At 37.4% G+C, this 19,586-nt stretch overlaps 1 protein-coding gene across 1 annotated transcript in view; it reads left to right on the top strand.

Annotated features, from left to right (window-relative positions):
• The window catches only part of XPNPEP2 (X-prolyl aminopeptidase 2), a 983,740-nt gene extending 965,006 nt beyond the window's left edge, over positions 1 to 18,734 (top strand). Inside the window, exon 21 of the mRNA XM_044057066.1 lies at positions 18,328 to 18,734. Coding sequence (XP_043913001.1) covers positions 18,328 to 18,516 — 189 coding nt within the window. The 3' untranslated portion in view covers positions 18,517 to 18,734. The remainder of the gene's footprint in view (positions 1 to 18,327) is intronic.
• The last annotated feature ends 852 nt before the right edge of the window (positions 18,735 to 19,586 follow it).

Raw genomic sequence — 19,586 nt, 5'->3', positions numbered from 1 at the left:
AAGAGCCCTTTATAATAAGTGAGGAATAAGTAATCAAATTAAGCTGGGGGGAGAGATCAGGTAGCCAATAGGCTCCCATAAGCCAGGAGATTACAAATTCTCTGAGGTGCATATCTGAACCAGTGATGGCCTGAACAATAAACATGAGTAAGGAAAACAAATTCAGTCTCATTTTTCTATTTCAAGGAAGAAATAAGAAGTATCTAACAAAACAGAGACTCAAAATAAACTGAAAAGACAAATGCTTGTGAAAATGCATAAATTATATCTGGGAATAGTGCCTACCTCCCACCTCCCTCTGGTGTTAGATTGGGATGAAAGTCAGGTGGCTGCTATACAGATTGTTATTTCAAGTGGCTGCAGTCAAACATATATACAGCATGTCCAATTAGTCCTACACTGAGAGATAGCCACCTTCTGTGTATCACTCTTATATCAGACTGGGATGACACAGAAAGAACAAATAGCACGCAGTAACATGTTTCAACCTGTTACTATCAGGCATATGTAACTAACATGTTTCCTAAGTCCTACCCACAAAATATATCCACCTATTTATGTGTCTGATGTTTGACTGACAGGAAAGTTTAAAAAATAATGATCACAGTAATGTATTCTAAATTGTTGCTCCTAAACTGTACACTGCCACTAATCAGACCATAGTGACCTTCTGTGCATACCTTTGAGGTCTGTAAGGAAAGGTAAAGAAATACTGACCACTTGCAGAAAGTTGTAGTGACATCTGCCCACCTCTGAGCTGGGCTGGTTTTAGACTAAGAGTGATTCAAGTCAAAGACAATTGTTAAGCTTGTTTCAAAATGCACTTTTATAGCTTGGGGTTTGGGAGACTCTAGGCCCCAAGAAGCCCTTTGGGTCTGACTTTTATGTAATCCATTTTAAGTCCTTTGTTTGAAAAATAATTTTTTACTAGGTGATACTTTTTTATTGCTAACCAGAAAAGTTGTGTGTGTATCTGGCAATATTATGTGTCTAAAAATCAGTGATATATTATTACACACAAATCTGTCTCACCAACAAGTCCTGTTGATGTCACAGACCAGGTTGAGGCTGCGTGTGTGAGTTACTCGAGTGGAGCTTGACTTGCAGATATGTAGCAGTCCCATCAAGGTGGGGTCTATGATTAGCCTGTATGCCAGACAGAGGTCACCTCTGAGGAGTCTGTATGAAACTGAGTAGAGGGGTAGGGCTTTTAGCCTGTCAGAGTATGGTGGATGTTTGAGGCCCTGTATTCTCCTGGTGAGGAACCTCTGTGGTCTCTCCAGCAGCTGCATGTGCTTTGCAAGGTACATGCTGAAAGGGGCATTGTATTCAATAACGGGCCTTATCGGGGAAGAATACAGGGATGTTATGTGTTATGACTTCCTTGTCCATGGATGAGATACCCTTACTTATGAGGTGGGCCATGTAGAAGGCTTTCTATACAATGGAAGCAACATGGTGGTCAAAAGTCAGGTTGCTATCAACCTGGGTGCCCAAATCCCTCACGACTGATTGCATGCTTAGGACGTTGTTATTAATGTGATAATTTGTGGGGACGTCACTCTCCCCAAAGGGGATGATGATGCATTTTTTGGTATTTAGCTTGAGGCCATGTTTCTGGCATCAGTCATTTGTCTGAGTGAGAACCTCTTGGAGGAAGTCTACATCACTAGGGGAATTGATGACAGCACCCAGCTTGCAGTCATCTGCAAACTTGGTCAGCCATAGCCCACTGGTTTTGGCCTGCACCTTAGAAAAGTATATCCCAAATAACAGAGGCCCCAAGACCGAACCCTGTGGTATGCCGCTTATTACGAGTCTACAGCTTGAGGTGGCTTCCACTAATTTGAGTAGGTGAGTTCTGTCAGTCAGCCAGTTTGCTACTCATCTGGTAACATACGGATTGATGCCTAGTTGAGAGAGTTTATCTATTATACCCGAGTGGGGAATAGTGTCAAAGGCTTTGGCCAGGTCAAGGTTCACCATCTTCCCCTCATTCATGGCTTTGGTGACTGTCTCAAAGAAGTCGACCAAATTTAGCAGACATGACCTCCCCTTGACAAAGCCAAACTGTATGAGATCGAGTGTTTGTAGGTTGCCATTGTCCTTGTTAATGAGGTCCATGATAATCCGTTCCATGGCCTTGCAGATCAGGCTAGTTAGGCTGATGGGTCTATAATTTCCTGGATTGGTGGACGCTCCACCTTTGTGTAAAGGGATGACAGTGGCTGTCCTCCACTTGGCCTGGATGAAGGCTGTACTCAGGCTTTGGTTGAATAGGGCACCTAATGGTACTGCATGTTCCTGCCTGAGTTCACGTAGGATGCAGCTTGGTATGTTATTGGGTCCCATGGAGGCTGCAGTTTTTGCCTTTGAGAAAGCAGTGATGACCTGTTCCCTAGATATAAAGGAAGGGGGCAGCTACTGGGGATGTCCTGATTTACTGATGGGGGACAGAGGGGTGAAGTTTTTGCTGAATCTGTCAGCCAGAAAGTTTGCTATATCTACAGCATTTATATATGTGGTGTCCTTGACCACCAGTTCTGAACAGATCTGGGTGCTTCCTTTGAGGTTGCAGACATGTGAAGAAGGCCTTATGATTGTCTCTAGTACATGTGGCCAATTTGGACTCAAAGTTTGCTTTGGAGGATTTCACTAATGCTCTTATTTGCTTGTTCAGGCTAAGGAGACAATGCTTCCAATTGGGCATCTTCTCCTTCTTAGTCTTGGACAGTAATTTTTTCCGTTTGTTATAGAGTTTATTTATTGCAGATGTCCACCAGACAGATTTACTCTTCCTTGCAGAGGATGATTTAGTCCTGTTGGGTATTCCTGATTCCATACATCTATATAAATGCTTGTATAGTGCTTTGGTGTAGTTTTGGATATTGGTGCCAGTTACTACAGAGGTGGCGGGAGCTGGGAAGCTGTTTATACCATCCCTCAGGAGGCTGTAATCAACTTTGGAGAAGTTTTTATGTCTGATCCTAGCTAGAGGCGGGTTGGAGGAGATGGTGACTTCGAAAGTGACCGCTTTATGGTAGAATCAGGGAGGATGATACTATAGGGATGCTGCAGTGGTTACTCATGTTGGTTAATACCAAGTCCAATATATTATCATCTCTTGTAAGGGTATCGACTAGCTGTTGCAAGGTATTTGCACTGACAAAATTGTGGAATCGCTGGGCATTTGTGTTTTGGAATGAATAGTTCTTATAATCTATATTTGGGAAGTTAAAGTCACCCAGGATCAGGGTAAAGGTTCGAATCTTGATAGATTTGAAAAGGTCTAAATAAGTGAATTGGGCATCTTGAGTCAGATTTTGGGGCCGGTAGCTAGCTATGATTTGAATAGGGGTTTTGTCAATGGTTAACTGCACCTGAAATGTCTCCTGTGCATCATACTGTTTGATCAGCCTGGAGGTGTGTATGTCTTTAATGTACATTGAAAATCCACCTCCTTTGGCTTTACTGCCCACAGTTTGGGGTCTGAATGTATGATAGGATGAGTAACCAGGCAAGGTTGGGGTGCTCTCCGCATCTTTGAACCAGGTTTCTGTGACTGCACAGATGTCAGCATTATTCAGGGTTAAGAATGCTTGCAATGAGTGCAGTTTCATGTTTAGACTCCTAGCGTTTAACAGCATGACCTTTAATTTGCATTTTGTTGACATTTTTATGTTGGTTTTATTGACCTCAGGACTTTTCCTAAAAAAGGCAGTATGGGGGAGGCAAGAGCCTTTGCCAGACGCCTGAAGCCCAGGTGAGACAGATGCAGGGCATCTCTGGCAAAGCATCATGGTTTGTTGATCATATATTCCTAGGCTGTCAGGCTGATTGTTTTATTTTAAATTTTCCATGTACATAGGTTGCATGCATGGCAGCATCTCAAAGTTTTATGGTAAATGAATGGAAGGTCAATGTATGGGTGTCTCAATGAAAGTTCATGTACCCATATGTTATAGATTTATAGTATTTTATGAGGAAATAATGGCACAAACCCACTCAAGCGGTCTACATAGTCTTTTAAATATATATTAAAATATAGTCTTTAAGGTTGAAATTCAAATCTTTGCTGAACATAGGCTTTCCTAACCAGAGCATAAACTCTTTTCTTACATAACACAAATCTCTTACTTATAAAAGCTGCACTATACTTTTCATTTGGTAACATTAATTCTCAAATCACAGTCAACAAATACAAACTGGTTTCATGCTCTCTTCAGTGATTATACTCTGAAGAAGCCTTTATGGAAGGCAAAACCAGTTTGTGTTTGTCTTCTGTTTCAGTTTAACTTGTTTTAGAACAAATACTACTTTTCTCCCATCTGTAGTTTACCACTTTTTTCAACACAGCAGTGCACTCTACGGGATTGTCTCTCTCTCATCCAATTTCCTAGTCTATACTTTAGCTTTTCAAAATGAACTCCCAAGATGAATATTTTACTTGTTGACCCCATGATCTCTGTAATACTTTTCCTTTAACCTTGTGTTCGGACAGAGCATATACACACACTTAAATAGGGATAGATAACTAATCCATTCATTACAAGATAACATTCTCTGACATAACTCTTTTTTATCTTATATGAATGGATTATTCCACAAGGCTCCTCACCCTGATCAAATGCAGGGGTCAAGGCAAAGCTACTCTATTTGTCAAAGCCATTTTTGAAAGGTCAACCACTCTGAAATAAGGGACTGTTTTACTGACCAGGGCACTTGTATGCTCAAGTATGTGATCTGGCAGAATGTTTACATCAATGGGTCTATCATCACAAACTCACGATTCATAGATTCTTAGATACTTCTCAGGCAGCTCCCTTCCCCAGGAGGACAATACTAGTCAGTCTTTAATAAACTTGTAGGTACATATCCAGTCATCTAGTTTAAGCTTAAAGGAAGATAGTGATTCACATGTTTAACATGCAGGGGAAGTTTATTCTACAGATTTGTAATGTCCTTCTATTATGTTTTGTTTATCTGTTGGTGAAGATGTAGATTCCTTGTTCTAGTACTGGTGGAGATTGTGATGATCTGAGGCATTGCCAGCTATGCCAGGAGAAGTAGGGCAGTGGATGTGTAACATATGTTAGCACAGATAGCTGGAATTGTATATGTCATTTGTATATTAAACTGATTTGTATAAATGCTTGTGTTAAAAAAATGTGTTTGTAAAGGTGCTTGTGTTAAAAACAGTGTGCCCTGCTGGACAGAAAAATAAATGTGCATGGATTATTGTAACTGTTAAAATGTATATGTTTTAATAGAGGATACTGGAAGAGCAGAGGTTAATCTCAATACACCTAACTTTGAAAATATTTTGAAACTAGATTACCTGGCTTAGGCCATAAAGATTGTATCTTACAGTTCTCAATGCAGCCAGAGACAAAAAGTCTGTACTGAGGTGAACTAATTGCTACTCTGGAAGGGTGAAGGTTTGAAATTGTTTTATGACTTCCATGAGCTGCAGCAGATCTTAGCAAGGCTTTCTGTGTATGAATTATTGACACATATGTGCTAAATCCTGACAGCTTCTAGCCAAGGGGGTTGTATGGGAACTAGAAGTCAGTTGTCAGATGTATGTGAAGTCACTCTGTAATCACTAAAAATAATGTTTAATACTAGGTGAGACTGAAGTCTCAGAGCACTCTATTTTTCTAAGCTGACAAAAAAGGATCTTTCACCTACTTCATCTTCCCTTACTCTAGTAAGTAACCAGGGAATAATAATTCTTTAGATCAGTCAGGAAAATATAATGAGGTTACTTGAGTATTATTTTTCTGTAAATGTGTAAACCTGTCCACCTGTGTTATTTTTAATATTGCTTGTGACTGAAACCGTGGTGTTTATTGTAAGTAGATACTTAGTATTTTCAGGTTCTTTTATTATTTATTATTAACTATATTTAAACTTTTCATTGTGGCTGGTCCTTTAGAGAATATTTTAACCTTTAAGAGTATTTATATCTATTGATAACACTGTGGCCACTCCTGAAAGCTTGGCTGTTTGGTCAGCATTGCCATTAGTATTAATATTAATTTCACTCAGTATAAACTTAAATATAATTGGATCCTACAGCCCCCCTTGTAATAATAATAACACACCAGAATCCATCGTACAATGGACTGCAAAAACCCTACCTTAAGAGGCTATTATAATGGGTGACTTTAATATTGATTGAACCTCCTATAATTCTTCACACCCCACTGACTATATTAACCTTCATGGCTTCACTCAAATAATACAAACCACAACTAGAAAAGACAAAGTATCAAAAAGGAGTCCATCCTCGACTGGATACTTACCAACCAACCCATAATATCACATGACTCTGATAGCCTCACAGATACTCTTAGTGACCACCTCCCAACATGTGTTCTCTTACACCAAGTAAATCCAGTAAAAGCTACCTCTTTCAAAATATTTTGATACATAAAAAACTTCAGTTCTCAAGACTTTGTGTTCACCCTCAAGCTCTGCAATTAGACACCACTGAAATCCCTTCCCCTAGACAATACAGTGCAATTTTTCAACACTACATTCCTCAATATCCTAAATAAAATGACCCCAACTAGAACAGTAAGAATAAAGTCCAACTATGCCCCTTTGCTTACCAAAGACACTAGATCACTTCTGAAAGAAAGAGATAAAGCCTGAGAAACATGGGTCCACAATAAAACTGCAGCAAACCAACACACATACCTTTAACTAAGAAATAAATCTAAAATGCAAATCAGACTGGACAAAAAAAATTACTATACTGATATACAATCAAGGCACAAAAATAACCTACAAAATCTCTGGTCTGCTATTACTAAAATACTTCAGCCAGGGCAAATTAGCACACCCCCCAACCACCAATAACTCTACAGACGATATTGCCACTCAATTCAAGAAATATTTCACCAAATCCTCCCCAAATCTCTCATCCTCATCTCAAAAAAACAACTTTTCCCTACAAGCACTATATATAAATACCTTAAGAAACTTAAACCTACAACCCTTGCAGTAGACAAACTACCTGCTGAATACCTTAAAGTTGCAGCTGAAGCCATTTCATATCCAGTCTCTTTACTGATCAATTGCTCCATCTCCAAGCAACATATCCCTGCAGCCCGGAAAGTATCACATATAATACTGCTACACAAAAGTGGAAACTCAAATTACCACCCTATCGATATCCTATCACCTTTATCAAAAATTCTTGAAATGTGCATACATTCACAAATTCTAAACTATCTCTTATCCATTAAGCTTCTAGCGAATACCCAACATGGATTCTGTGCTAACCATAGCACTACCACAGTCCTTATTAGCTTCACTAACATAATTAATCGGCACCAGAATGAAGGCAACTTTGTATCTTCTGTCTTTCTAGATCTCACTAAAGCTTTCGATACTGTCTCTTATAATAAACTCTTAACTGCACTATCTGAACTCAGTCTAAGCTACTCCACTCTTGTAGGGTTCAAGGATTACTTATCAGATCACAGACAAGCTGTCAAATGGCAAAATAATCTATCTCCTTTTCTGTCTGTAACTTTAGGTGTTCTTAGGTGTTCCAGAAGGGTCTATCCTTGGTCACCTTCTTTTCACCTTGCCACCTTACATACCACACTGGTTCAATATGCAGAAGATTCAACCCTAATTTGTTCTAGCCTGTCACTGCAACAACTACAAATAATAACATAAGAATCCTTTATTGCAGTTGAATCATGGCTTTCTGATGCGCAACTCATACTCAACACTAACAAAACTAAGCTTATGCAATTTCATCCCACAAAAGCCACAGATCCCATCCCATCATTCAAAATAACTTCTAGCAACAAAACCCCCATTACACCAGTACCACAAACCAAACTTCTAGGAGTCATAATAGATCACAATAGGAAGTTACACATTACTCAAACAAACAAAAAAGTAAAAACAAAACTTGGAACCCTATACAGATGCAAAAATACCTTTCTAATAATACCAAAACCATTATTGCAAGAACTCACCTAGTCTCCACACTTCTCTATGCATCCCCATATTCATTAACCTTAACAAATCAGACTTAACCAAACTAAACACCTGATATATAACAAAATAACAAAGTTTGCAACTGATTTATCCTTTAGATTACATCACTGCCAGGCCCTTAAACAACTGTCTTGGCTAGAACTACTCAAACTGCTCACCCTTAACCAACTTGCAATGGCCCATCAGATATTTTACCAACCTGAAAAAAACTCCAGCTCTAATAGGCCTACTAAATCAATACTCAAGTAAGCGCTCTCAATGATCCAGTAATAAATCTTTAATGAACAAAACCAGAAGTAAGAATAGCTCAGGTGACTCACTGTACTAAAACCATACCTTTCAACTGTACAGATTTTTGCAGAATGTCCAGATTTTTGCCTTATTATTGTCCCTGTTTGTACCATAAACCATAAAAAAGTGGTACAAATAGAGACAGTTTTGAAATATTGCTCTTACATACTTAGAAAGTTGATAGAATAACAGGTTTTGCATTAGCATGAATTTTCTGAAGGGTGTGAAGTCTAAAATTCAAATGTCTGTCATTATTTTCTAACTTCAATCTTTAATGATTTGCCACTAATTTGCCAGAAAGCCACACAATTTTATCAAAAATGCACCAAAAATATAAGGCAAAAATCTGGACATTCTATGAAAATCTGTGCTGTTGAGATGTATGCTTTATCCAGATTTCTTACTCTAAGAGGTTGAGCGGTATGACTAAAACTACATTGCAAAAATATGGAATGCCTTACCCCTAAACATAATATCTACAGCCAAGAAAGGCAACTTCAAAAACCTTCTCAAATCCCATCTGTCTACATCAAGGATATGTACCTGCTCTGACCCAAGTTAATCTATTAAAACAATATACTGTGATTATTGGCAAATCGGCGATATATGTTGCTTACACATAAAAACATACATAGTGTGATAGTTACTTTCCCTGGTTCCCCCTATAGTTGTCTACATTTCTATATATACATATTCTTGTCGGCCTGAATACCTCTCCCCTGTCTCAATAACCTTATTTATAAACTGTATTATTTAAGAATAAAATGAACAAGTCTTACTCTGCTATTTTCTCAAAATGCTATCACTTGTATTTAATTATGTGTTTTTTCATGGTATTATGTTCACTATCTTACTACATTGGGCAACCCTAAGTGTAACTCATGTAATTGCGTACAACATCAAATTTACAATTGTATTTAGTGAAGTATTTCTTGTATTCATGTGGATTGTTTTAAACCTGGTGGAATGTAGTCTTGATATGTTATAGTCTGCTATTGTTCATAATGGAGCTTTTCTCCCTGGGCCTCTGCTGAAAATGGGCAGCCCGCCCAGCTGGACTTTCCCAATAAACAAATATAAAATAGAATAAATAAATAATTGGGTATCATGAGCCTTAGAGTAGCTGGCTTTGGGGTGTCTGGTGGCAGTGTAACTACCTTATAGTCTGGGCAGAAGGGGGCATAGCTAATAAATCTGTACCAACCTTTCCCAGGTGTGTGTGTGTGTGTGTGTGTGTGTGTGTGTGTGTGTGTGTGTGTGTGTGTGTGTGTGTGTGTGTGTGTGTGTGTGTGTGTGTGTGTGTGTGTGTGTGTGTGTGTGTGTGTGTGTGTGTGTGTGTATGTGAAAATCAAATCTCAAAGTGTGTGCGCATCAGCAGGGACACAAAGCACTGGTTTCACAGAGAGATTGCTGGAGGACCTGGCTTGGACACTCGGCTGAGGATTCAACCCTACAGCTGTACCAGTGAGGAGTCTTATTGGGGATCATGACAGAGCAGGAAACTTTTTGGTTCCAAGTGAACATCCCTCTCCTGTGCCAGAGGTCAGGATTCAGGCTCCTTGATTACCTGGCCAGAGTGGGATGTCACAGTCAGTTTCCATTGCTTGACCTCTCTTTCTAGGTCATAGCAGAAGATATTCAGAGCTCTACTGGAATTAATTCAATTTTTCTGCAGTCTAATTCTTTTCTTTCCACCTTAGAGCCTAGCTTCACATCTTCATTTTGTAGTTCACACATTAGTATGACACTGTCTCTACTGCAATATAAGGCTTAAATAGTTGCAATGGGTTTAATAATACTGCCCATTTTCTTAAACAGAGGTGCGTTTTCCAGGATATCAAGCTATTTAATATTCTTACTTCTTTGTTTCACATGCAGCATCTCAGTCACTGACTCTGGTGAATTTTCATTTTATAGAAAGACTTTTTTGTTGTTGCTGCCCACAAGGGCTTAGAATCACAATTTTTCCTATTCAGCTTAACCCTTTTTATGTTTGCAGTTAGTCAGCTGGAGTTCTTTCTAAGAAGCACTCACATCAGAGATAGTTGACAAGGTTTTCAGTAGTGACTCCATGATTTGACTTTATTTAATATTAAGTACACCCTGAAGTAACCTGTTTTACTTAACTCTCTTTCTGTAACTTCAGTTCTGTGCTATTTTTTTACAATCTCACTAGCCTGCTGTACTGCAGCACAGTTCAAGATAGCTACATTTTATGAAATTTAAGCTGAGTATCTTTTCTGTTTGCCCTACTAGGCCCCCGTTTCACTCAGTTACAGTTTGCATATCCTGACACTTTGATTTAAGTAAAAACAGTTGTCAACAGTTTACAAATATCTCATCTGGGTTTGATCCTGACTTTTGTCTTTTAAGTTGATTATTACTTTTTTTGTCTATGCATTTTTTTCCTATCTATACTTTTCTTAATCTGGGTTTAAAACACATTTCATTTTACCTTTTGGGCTGACGTAGCTTGACCATTTTAAATAGCCATCTGTTTCCGTAGGTTTTACATACCTTCTACATCTTCACTTAATTTTAGAATTTTCTTTTTTCTAAAAATCTAAACTCGGTTTTAACATACACTTTTAGTATGCTTGCTGTAGCAATACTCTTAGAACTTTTAAGCTTATTATTTTGATTCACTGTTCTAGTTTGCACTTTGACAGGTCTTTTTTTTATCAAGGTTATTAAACACTCATTTAAAGCCCTATCATTATATTTTCATTTATATAAACTATATGTCTAGGTTTACCACTGATTTTCTCTGTCTCTGTCTCTCTCTCTTTCGCTGTCTCTCGGAGACAAAACTCCCTGACTGCCTTTGTTGATCTGTATTCTCTGTCAAAGCCCCAGTTATTTAATATATGTAGAGAGTGTCTTATTTATCACGTTTTCTTGCTTGTTGGTCCCTTAATCGTCAACCACGTATTCTGAAATGGCTTCCATTACCTCTTCCACACGTTCTTGCTCTTTGATGACATTCTATGGCTTTCAAAACAAGGTCTCTTCTTTATCATCACATCCAGCCAACCAGTTTGCTCATTTGTTTGTATTGATAACTAACTCTTACTTATCTTTATCAGTCATTGTAATTCATACATGTGGTCGTTTTGCATTTACTGAAGTTATGCAAAAAACAAAAAACATAAAAAAAAAATCACAGTATACATTTTCTGATAAAATGGTATAATATTTTACTACCACAGAATTTTCAGAGTAACCATTTTCACTGCTGCAAGGATCTGTTTAGAGCAAAGTCACAAATGGGCAAAAGGTTTCCTTATTTTTATGTATTACAGATTCATCATTTATGACAGAGTTCTCTTTACAAACTGCACAACACTCTCTTGCATTAATTTTTCAACAAGTTGGTCTTTCACCCTTCCAAACAGATAATTTCAAATGAAACAAAACTTACCAACAGACTTTCCCTTGTAAGTGTACTACCCATTTCCTGTCATAAGATTCTCTTTTCTTGAATAAGCATACTTTAGCGTGAGGAATGTAGAAATACCACTAGCCTTATATTTGTCAAACTGTGCTTTTAATTGTTTGGAGCACTGTGCAGTACACCCTATCAAACCATATTTAATCCTCAGGAAATTACAAACTGTGGAGACTAATTTTCCACTACAAGCATCTCAGGGCTATCCAACATATTCTTCCAAAGACCCAATTCACAATATTTGTATTTCAATTAAAATATTTCAACACAGTCTGTATACTAGTACTCATGAATCCTGACCTGTTTCAACCTTGTTCAGCAGCTATTTTATTTGCTTTACTTCACTCCTGCACCACCTTACTAATGCATGCTAACCCTAACCCAAATTCTGCCCCAAACCAAATAGTGCACCTTATCTTAGAAAAACCCTTTCTGTAACATTACTAGTACACAAAACATACAGACACACACCACACAGAGCAGCACACATGCACAACACTAAATCTATGCCCTTCTCGAACCCTTATCTAGCCCTTACTCAAACACTTATATAGATACTCTCACCCCAAATAAGAAAAGTTCCAGCTTCAGCACTGAAATCCCAAACCCACACCTACTTTACCCCATACACTCAGTCTTCCTTCTTTCTGACATCCATAGAGCTTGATAATGAGTGACCTCAATGAATTTCGCAACCATGACACTCTGTCAATGAGCAGACAATTTGACAAAGTGAAGTGAACCCAGACATACACACACAAACACACACACACATGCATGCATACATAATGTGCAGGAATTTATAGATAGATACACGTGTGTGTCTATGCAAATGCATCTCTCTCTCTCTCTCTCTATATATATATATATATATATATATATATATATATATATATACAGATTTTTTTATACTGCAAGTGTAACAATGTTTAGTAGATTTCTGAAGAAGTTCATTTTGCTTAATAAAGGCAGCGAACGAAAGCGCTTAAATCTACGAACCGAGTCAGCGCCTCATTTGTTCCAGACAGACCACCCAGGTTTTACCTTTTAGCACATATATATATATATATATATATATATATATATATATATATATATATGGGTCTATATGACTTGGTCGACAGTTCATATGATCGACACTCATTTGGTCGACAGTTCATTTGGTCGACAAGCAGATTTGCCCCCTTCCCCAATGTTGTACAACCCTGGAGTTGATATATATAGTTGGGGAGGTGGGGGGCACAGCCCCCCACATTGGGGGGTGTGGGGGGTGAAGCCCCACCTAAAATGCTTGTCGATCAAATGAACTGTCGACCAAATAAACTGTCGATCATATGAACTGTCGACCAAGTCATCATATAGACCCATATATATATATATATATGTATATAATGCATATATACATATTATATATGTGTGTGTGTGTGTATGTATATATTTTATTATATATATATATATATATATATATATATATATATATATATATATATGTATATACACACACATACATATATATATATATATATATATATATATAGATAGATATCATGCACACACACACACACACACACACACACACACACACACACACACACACACACACACACACACACACACACACACACACACACACACACACACACACACACACACACACACACACACTACTTCGGTAGGCTGAAAGATGCTTTGGCAAATGTTAGACAAATTATATATTTATTTTTGAGCAGTGATATTGAAAATGAGATTGAAAATGACATAACAATGCACTGAGTACAAGGAAATAGTTCCCTTCAGTTTTGTACACATTATATGTGCACTCACATGTGGAAAGTACAAGAGGGGCTTGCCCTCTAGCAAAAATGCTTAAAAATAGGTGTTTTGTTTTCTCTAATGTTTACTTTGTATTTATCCATGTTTATATAGCAATTTAGTGGAAGTGCAATTAATGTTTTTGCATCAACGGTGCTATTAACATTTTTGCACTTTGTTAGAGTGTCGTGACCATTTACATATATAAATACATACTTATCTTTTTCAAATATCTTTTTCAAATATCTAGATATCATGCTCTAAATCTTTTTATCCAAGTTCAAGATGCTGATATTTTTATTGTATATCCTATGTGTTTCACCAACATTTTGTATGTGTTTTGATGTCAACAACTCCTCAACCAATCAGAAATGGTATGCTAAATTTCACCTCAACTCCCACTACAATGAAAGAAAATTCCAAACTACACATGCTAGATGCACTGGGAATCTGAACACCTTGAATCAACCCCACTACTAAATCAAATGCATGGAACAAAAATCTAACCTATTTAACAAAAAAGAAAAAAAAATAGGTGTAACATTAAAAATAGGAAACCAGACAATCAGAAGGTAATATATTTGGCATAACGGACTAAATCTATTAAATATAAATAAGCATACATAAACTGTAAAATGTATATCTTAAAATAACCTTTGTGATACTAATGAATAAATCCAAAAGCTTATTTGACATCCCAGAAATCTAAAAATCACTTCATAACTAGCATAGGTGCCATCCACAAAAGAGTGTGCTCATAACAAACTAGACGGCTCTATTCAGTACATAGTGTAATGGCCTTGGAGGTGAATTGGTAGGGTACTGGCTTTTTAGAGTTAATACAATGATGTTACAAGTTTGGGAAGGAGTAGATAAAACTGTAAGCATTGTTTAGACATATATAATTTGTTAATATGTGGATTAACGTGTAGACTATAGCATGGTGGGAAATGTAGTTTCAATCCATTATAGGGAGTTAAGCAAGGGGCCTCCTGAGTATCTGTAGTGTGTTCCATGTTTTCAAATTCTTTTAAAAAATAACTGTTGTCATGAGTCAAAGGTTTGTTGCTTAAGTGATTTTTATACTTTCATTGCCTCAGATACTTGGTGAGGTGTCTGCACTAGCCTTCCTACAACATATAAGCATACATCTAAACTTATTTCTAGAGAAAGAACTGTGTGATAGTTATGTGTGATCCATCACCAAGTAATGCATTTCAAGTCTGCAGAAAAGTTACCTGTCTCCAATTTTTAAGCATATCATTTGAATTTGTACTCTTTAATTATATTGATAAACTATTCCATAATGAGGGAACAGCCACAGGAAACCAGTTCAGATTCCAGCTAGTACTGGAATGTGTCCTGACCAGGTTCCACTATACCCATATAGGGTGGGACTGTATTCCTTAATGTCAGTTTCTAAAGAGCTAAACAACAGTCCATTCTTCAATTCACTAAAATGAAATATTAAATCTCATTTTGTTCTTTAGTATGAGTAAAGCTATAGTGCATTTCATGGACTGGTGAATTATGTCCGAGCTTTTATTCCAAAAGCCCTTGTAGTCCAGTGTCACGACTATTTGATTTACTTAATCTAATATTTCTATCCACTGTTATTCCCAGGCTATTGCAGACCAATACCCGATTCAGTGCATTATCTGTCGTATTTTGTTGTCTAAAGTAACACACTGACAAATATAAAAATATCTGATATTGTATTAATAGCATTTAACCAGCTGCACATGGTCTCTGTGGCACTCTTTAAGATCTCGTTCCTATGAATGGGTAATTATCTTCATCAGCATTAACTAATCTGTACATCATAACAGAAAATCAACATTATTTTGGAGAGCTGGACAGCAGTGAATCATTTGTGAATATAAGGCTGCTAACTTCACTTGAAATTATATTTTTATGCAAATAGGAAAGCCACAGATGGCTGCTGTCACTTTCATATATGGTCTTAATAATAGGCAAATTATTTCTCAGATTAGAAATATAAACTGTGGCTGTACAATGATTCAGAAAGGTATCAATGTTCTCTGGGTCTTCTTTTTAATTCTTGTTTGAGGTGTCTTCTCAGTGGACGTTGCATGTTTCTCATGCACCTACGTGAATTTTCACTGATGCCTACACTTTTATGATGTACTGAAGACATGTGCCCTATAGATTTATGAGGTTGCAGATTATCCTTAGGTCTCTAGGGGTAGTGCATGATAGTTTGTTCTCTGCAGTGGAATGACATCCAGTCCAGAACTGACTTCCTGCCTTATGCCCACTGCTGACTGGCAAATGTTCCAGCCCTCAGGACCTTGAAATGGATAAGCATACTTTTTATTTATTTTATTTTATTTGTATTTGTTTTCCATGGTAGGGCACTGATCTCTATAAACCTTTTTCAGACAGCCTGGGAACAATGTCTGCTTAAGTGACTTGCCCAGAGTCACTTTGTTAGACAATGAAGGCTGAAGGAATCAAACCTCGCACCACTGGACCACGGGAAAGAGCTCATCCAGTAATGAAAATGAATGAATAAATAGTTATGAAGGAATCAAACCTTGCACCACTGGACCACGGGAAAGAGCTCATCCAGTGATGAAAATGAATGAATAAATAGTTATGAAGGAATCAAACCTCGCACCACTGGACCACGGGAAAGAGCTCATCCAGTGATGAAAATGAATGAATAAATAGTTATGAAGGAATCAAACCTCGCACCACTGGACCACGGGAAAGAGCTCATCCAGTGATGAAAATGAATGAATAAATAGTTATGAAGGAATCAAACCTCGCACCACTGGACCACGGCAAAGAGCTCATCCAGTGATGAAAATGAATGAATAAATAGTTATGAAGGAATCAAACCTCGCACCACTGGACCACGGGAAAGAGCTCATCCAGTGATGAAAATGAATGAATAAATAGTTATGAAGGAATCAAACCTTGCACCACTGGACCACGGGAAAGAGCTCATCCAGTGATGAAAATGAATGAATAAATAGTTATGAAGGAATCAAACCTCGCACCACTGGACCACGGCAAAGAGCTCATCCAGTGATGAAAATGAATGAATAAATAGTTATGAAGGAATCAAACCTCGCACCACTGGACCACGGGAAAGAGCTCATCCAGTGATGAAAATGAATGAATAAATAGTTATGAAGGAATCAAACCTCGCACCACTGGACCATGGGAAAAAGCTCATCCAGTGATGAAAATGAATGAATAAATAGTTATGAAGGAATCAAACCTCGCACCACTGGACCACGGCAAAGAGCTCATCCAGTGATGAAAATGAATGAATAAATAGTTATGAAGGAATCAAACCTCGCACCACTGGACCACGGGAAAGAGCTCATCCAGTGATGAAAATGAATGAATAAATAGTTATGAAGGAATCAAACCTCGCACCACTGGACCACGGGAAAGAGCTCATCCAGTGATGAAAATGAATGAATAAATAGTTATGAAGGAATCAAACCTCGCACCACTGGACCACGGGAAAGAGCTCATCCAGTGATGAAAATGAATGAATAAATAGTTATGAAGGAATCAAACCTCGCACCACTGGACCACGGGAAAGAGCTCATCCAGTGATGAAAATGAATGAATAAATAGTTATGAAGGAATCAAACCTCGCACCACTGGACCACGGCAAAGAGCTCATCCAGTGATGAAAATGAATGAATAAATAGTTAAGGTCTTCTAAGATTTGTTTTATTGGCCATTATCATTTTGGAGCTTAGCTACCATTTTTAATCTGGTGCTTGCTTTACTTGCATAATATACTGGTAAAATGAATGAATGAGAATTTACTTGCAATGAATGAGATTTCCTTAATATATTATGAGTTTTACATTACAGTGTCTTAAAAAGAAACAGCATAGCAGTCTGTATTTACAGTTGTCAAAAAATATGAAAATCAATTGTTGGGTATTTTTAATTATTTTAAGTTGTCAATAAAACTCACCCATTTCTGTATTAAAAGCAAATATGTATTAAAACCATCAGCATCAAACTGTATATTTAATTTACCCCAGAGACTGTAATTATTTGACTCAAAATTCAACAGTATCTAAAACAATTTGTTGCTTGTTTTTATGCAACTGGCTATGTCTGTTATTTTACTACTCTACATAAATAGTTTTTAGTATATGAAAGCAAAATGATTCTATTGCTTGCTGATTTGTATATACTTGGCATTTATCGTTTCCAACATGAATCAACTTTCAACTCAATGAGGACCTAACTTTCCAAATTCAACTCATCAGAAATTCAACCTGATGACAAAATGAAAATTAAATGCATGTCCCTCTACAGCCCCAACCATGAAGTAAGCAAAGCCCTCCTCTCCTTTAGACTTATATGTACCAATTCCATAACCAAACAAGCACAAAGAAGATGAAAAATCTCAAAATCAAATAAACGATAACTGGTGGACACTGTTAGTGATTATTTATGGAAAACTGCAATTGGAAAGTTGAGCACTGTGGCCTTGAAAGAGTGTTGTAAAACTGCATTTATTGTTTTTTTTTCTTTTCTCAGCTATACAAACCATCTGTAGTCTATACTAATTTTAATATTTGAAAAAAAAGAAAGGTATTCTTACTATTTAACTGTAATCAAATAAAAAATTCTAACAATGGAAGTACCAGATGCCTTACAAAAAGTGAAAACTGATGTCTTCAATTCGCTTAATATAGTCCTTGTGATAAGGTATGTAAACAGTGATATATTTTTTCTCTCTCTAGGTTGACTACCTTAACCAATATTACAAAAAGATCCGTGACTTAGTTGGCCCAGAACTGCAAAACCAGAAGCTGACAGAGGAACATGACTGGATGATGAAGCAGACAGAGCCATTTCACAACAATGCTGTCATGACAAACATCTCTGTTATCTTACTGCTTATCGTGACAATGGGGAACACTCTTCTATAAACTCCACCATATTAAACAAAGTTTATCTGAGGGACTGTGCTATAAAACAACTCTTCTGATAGTGGTTTATGAATACTGAAATGATCTGATATCATGAAACAAGAACAGCTTTTCATTAAAAAAGAGGAATCATCTTAAATTAAAGTATTTAAAGGACTAAGGCCTATGTTCTCATGTATTCAAGTTCTATATAAAATAAACTTAAGAATTATCTAATAGTCTTTATTATTTTTAAAACTTGAAAAGAGTCTGTAAGAAGTCAGTAAAACATGCAAAAAATGACTATTTAGAGTACGAAAATTCTATATAGATTCATAATAACTGAAAGAATCATGATAAACTATCTGTGCTCTTTTAAGTTGTAACCAAACGAAAAGTTGCACAAGTGCAGTCCACATGAAAAACACTGAAACCCAAAGTAGAAAGAACTGCACACATTGTAGGACAAATAGTGGGTAGTGGTGCAGTCTGGGATTCACAGACAACCAAGTTCTTAAGCTTGTCGACTACTGGCATGGGTGCTGGTGGGACTGAGCAAGGGGATGGGAGTGAGTGTTTCATGACAATTTGCCAGTCCTTGTGGGAAGGAATGGAGGCTGACCAGACTCACAGCTCAGTGACCTACTTACTACAAGTGGCTTGGTCAGCAGGCTATAAACGGACTTCTCAAAGGCAGTTATTGCAGCACTCACAAGTCTGCTGTAGGGTGGTAGGGGGGGGCACGTCCCACTGCTCGGCACTGTGGGCAGCAGTATGATGCTGTACCAGGCATTCCCAGTCTCCCCACTGGCCCTGGACATGGGCCACAGATTGCCTGGTGAAAAATAAGGCAGGTCCAGTTGACCTGGACAATGAGGAAAGGAGCTGCTGACAGCAGGTGGTCAGCTGTGAGGAGGTAGGAGAAAGTAAACGGGGGGGGTGGTCATAACAATGAACACTTTACAACTCTATTTTGGTAGAAACCCAAACTTTCAAATATAAATTAGAGGCATGTTTTGATACAAAATAAGAATAGATTTTTTCCAGTAGAATATATTAACTTTTTTAAGTGAAAAAAGATTTGATTAATT

This window comes from Protopterus annectens, chromosome 15.part0, assembly GCF_019279795.1.
Source record: "Protopterus annectens isolate FY-2018-M chromosome 15.part0, PAN1.0, whole genome shotgun sequence".
Lineage (NCBI taxonomy): Eukaryota > Metazoa > Chordata > Ceratodontiformes > Protopteridae > Protopterus > Protopterus annectens.
The sequence above is the reverse complement of the archived record's forward strand: the minus strand, read 5'-3'. Positions and strand labels throughout refer to the sequence as shown.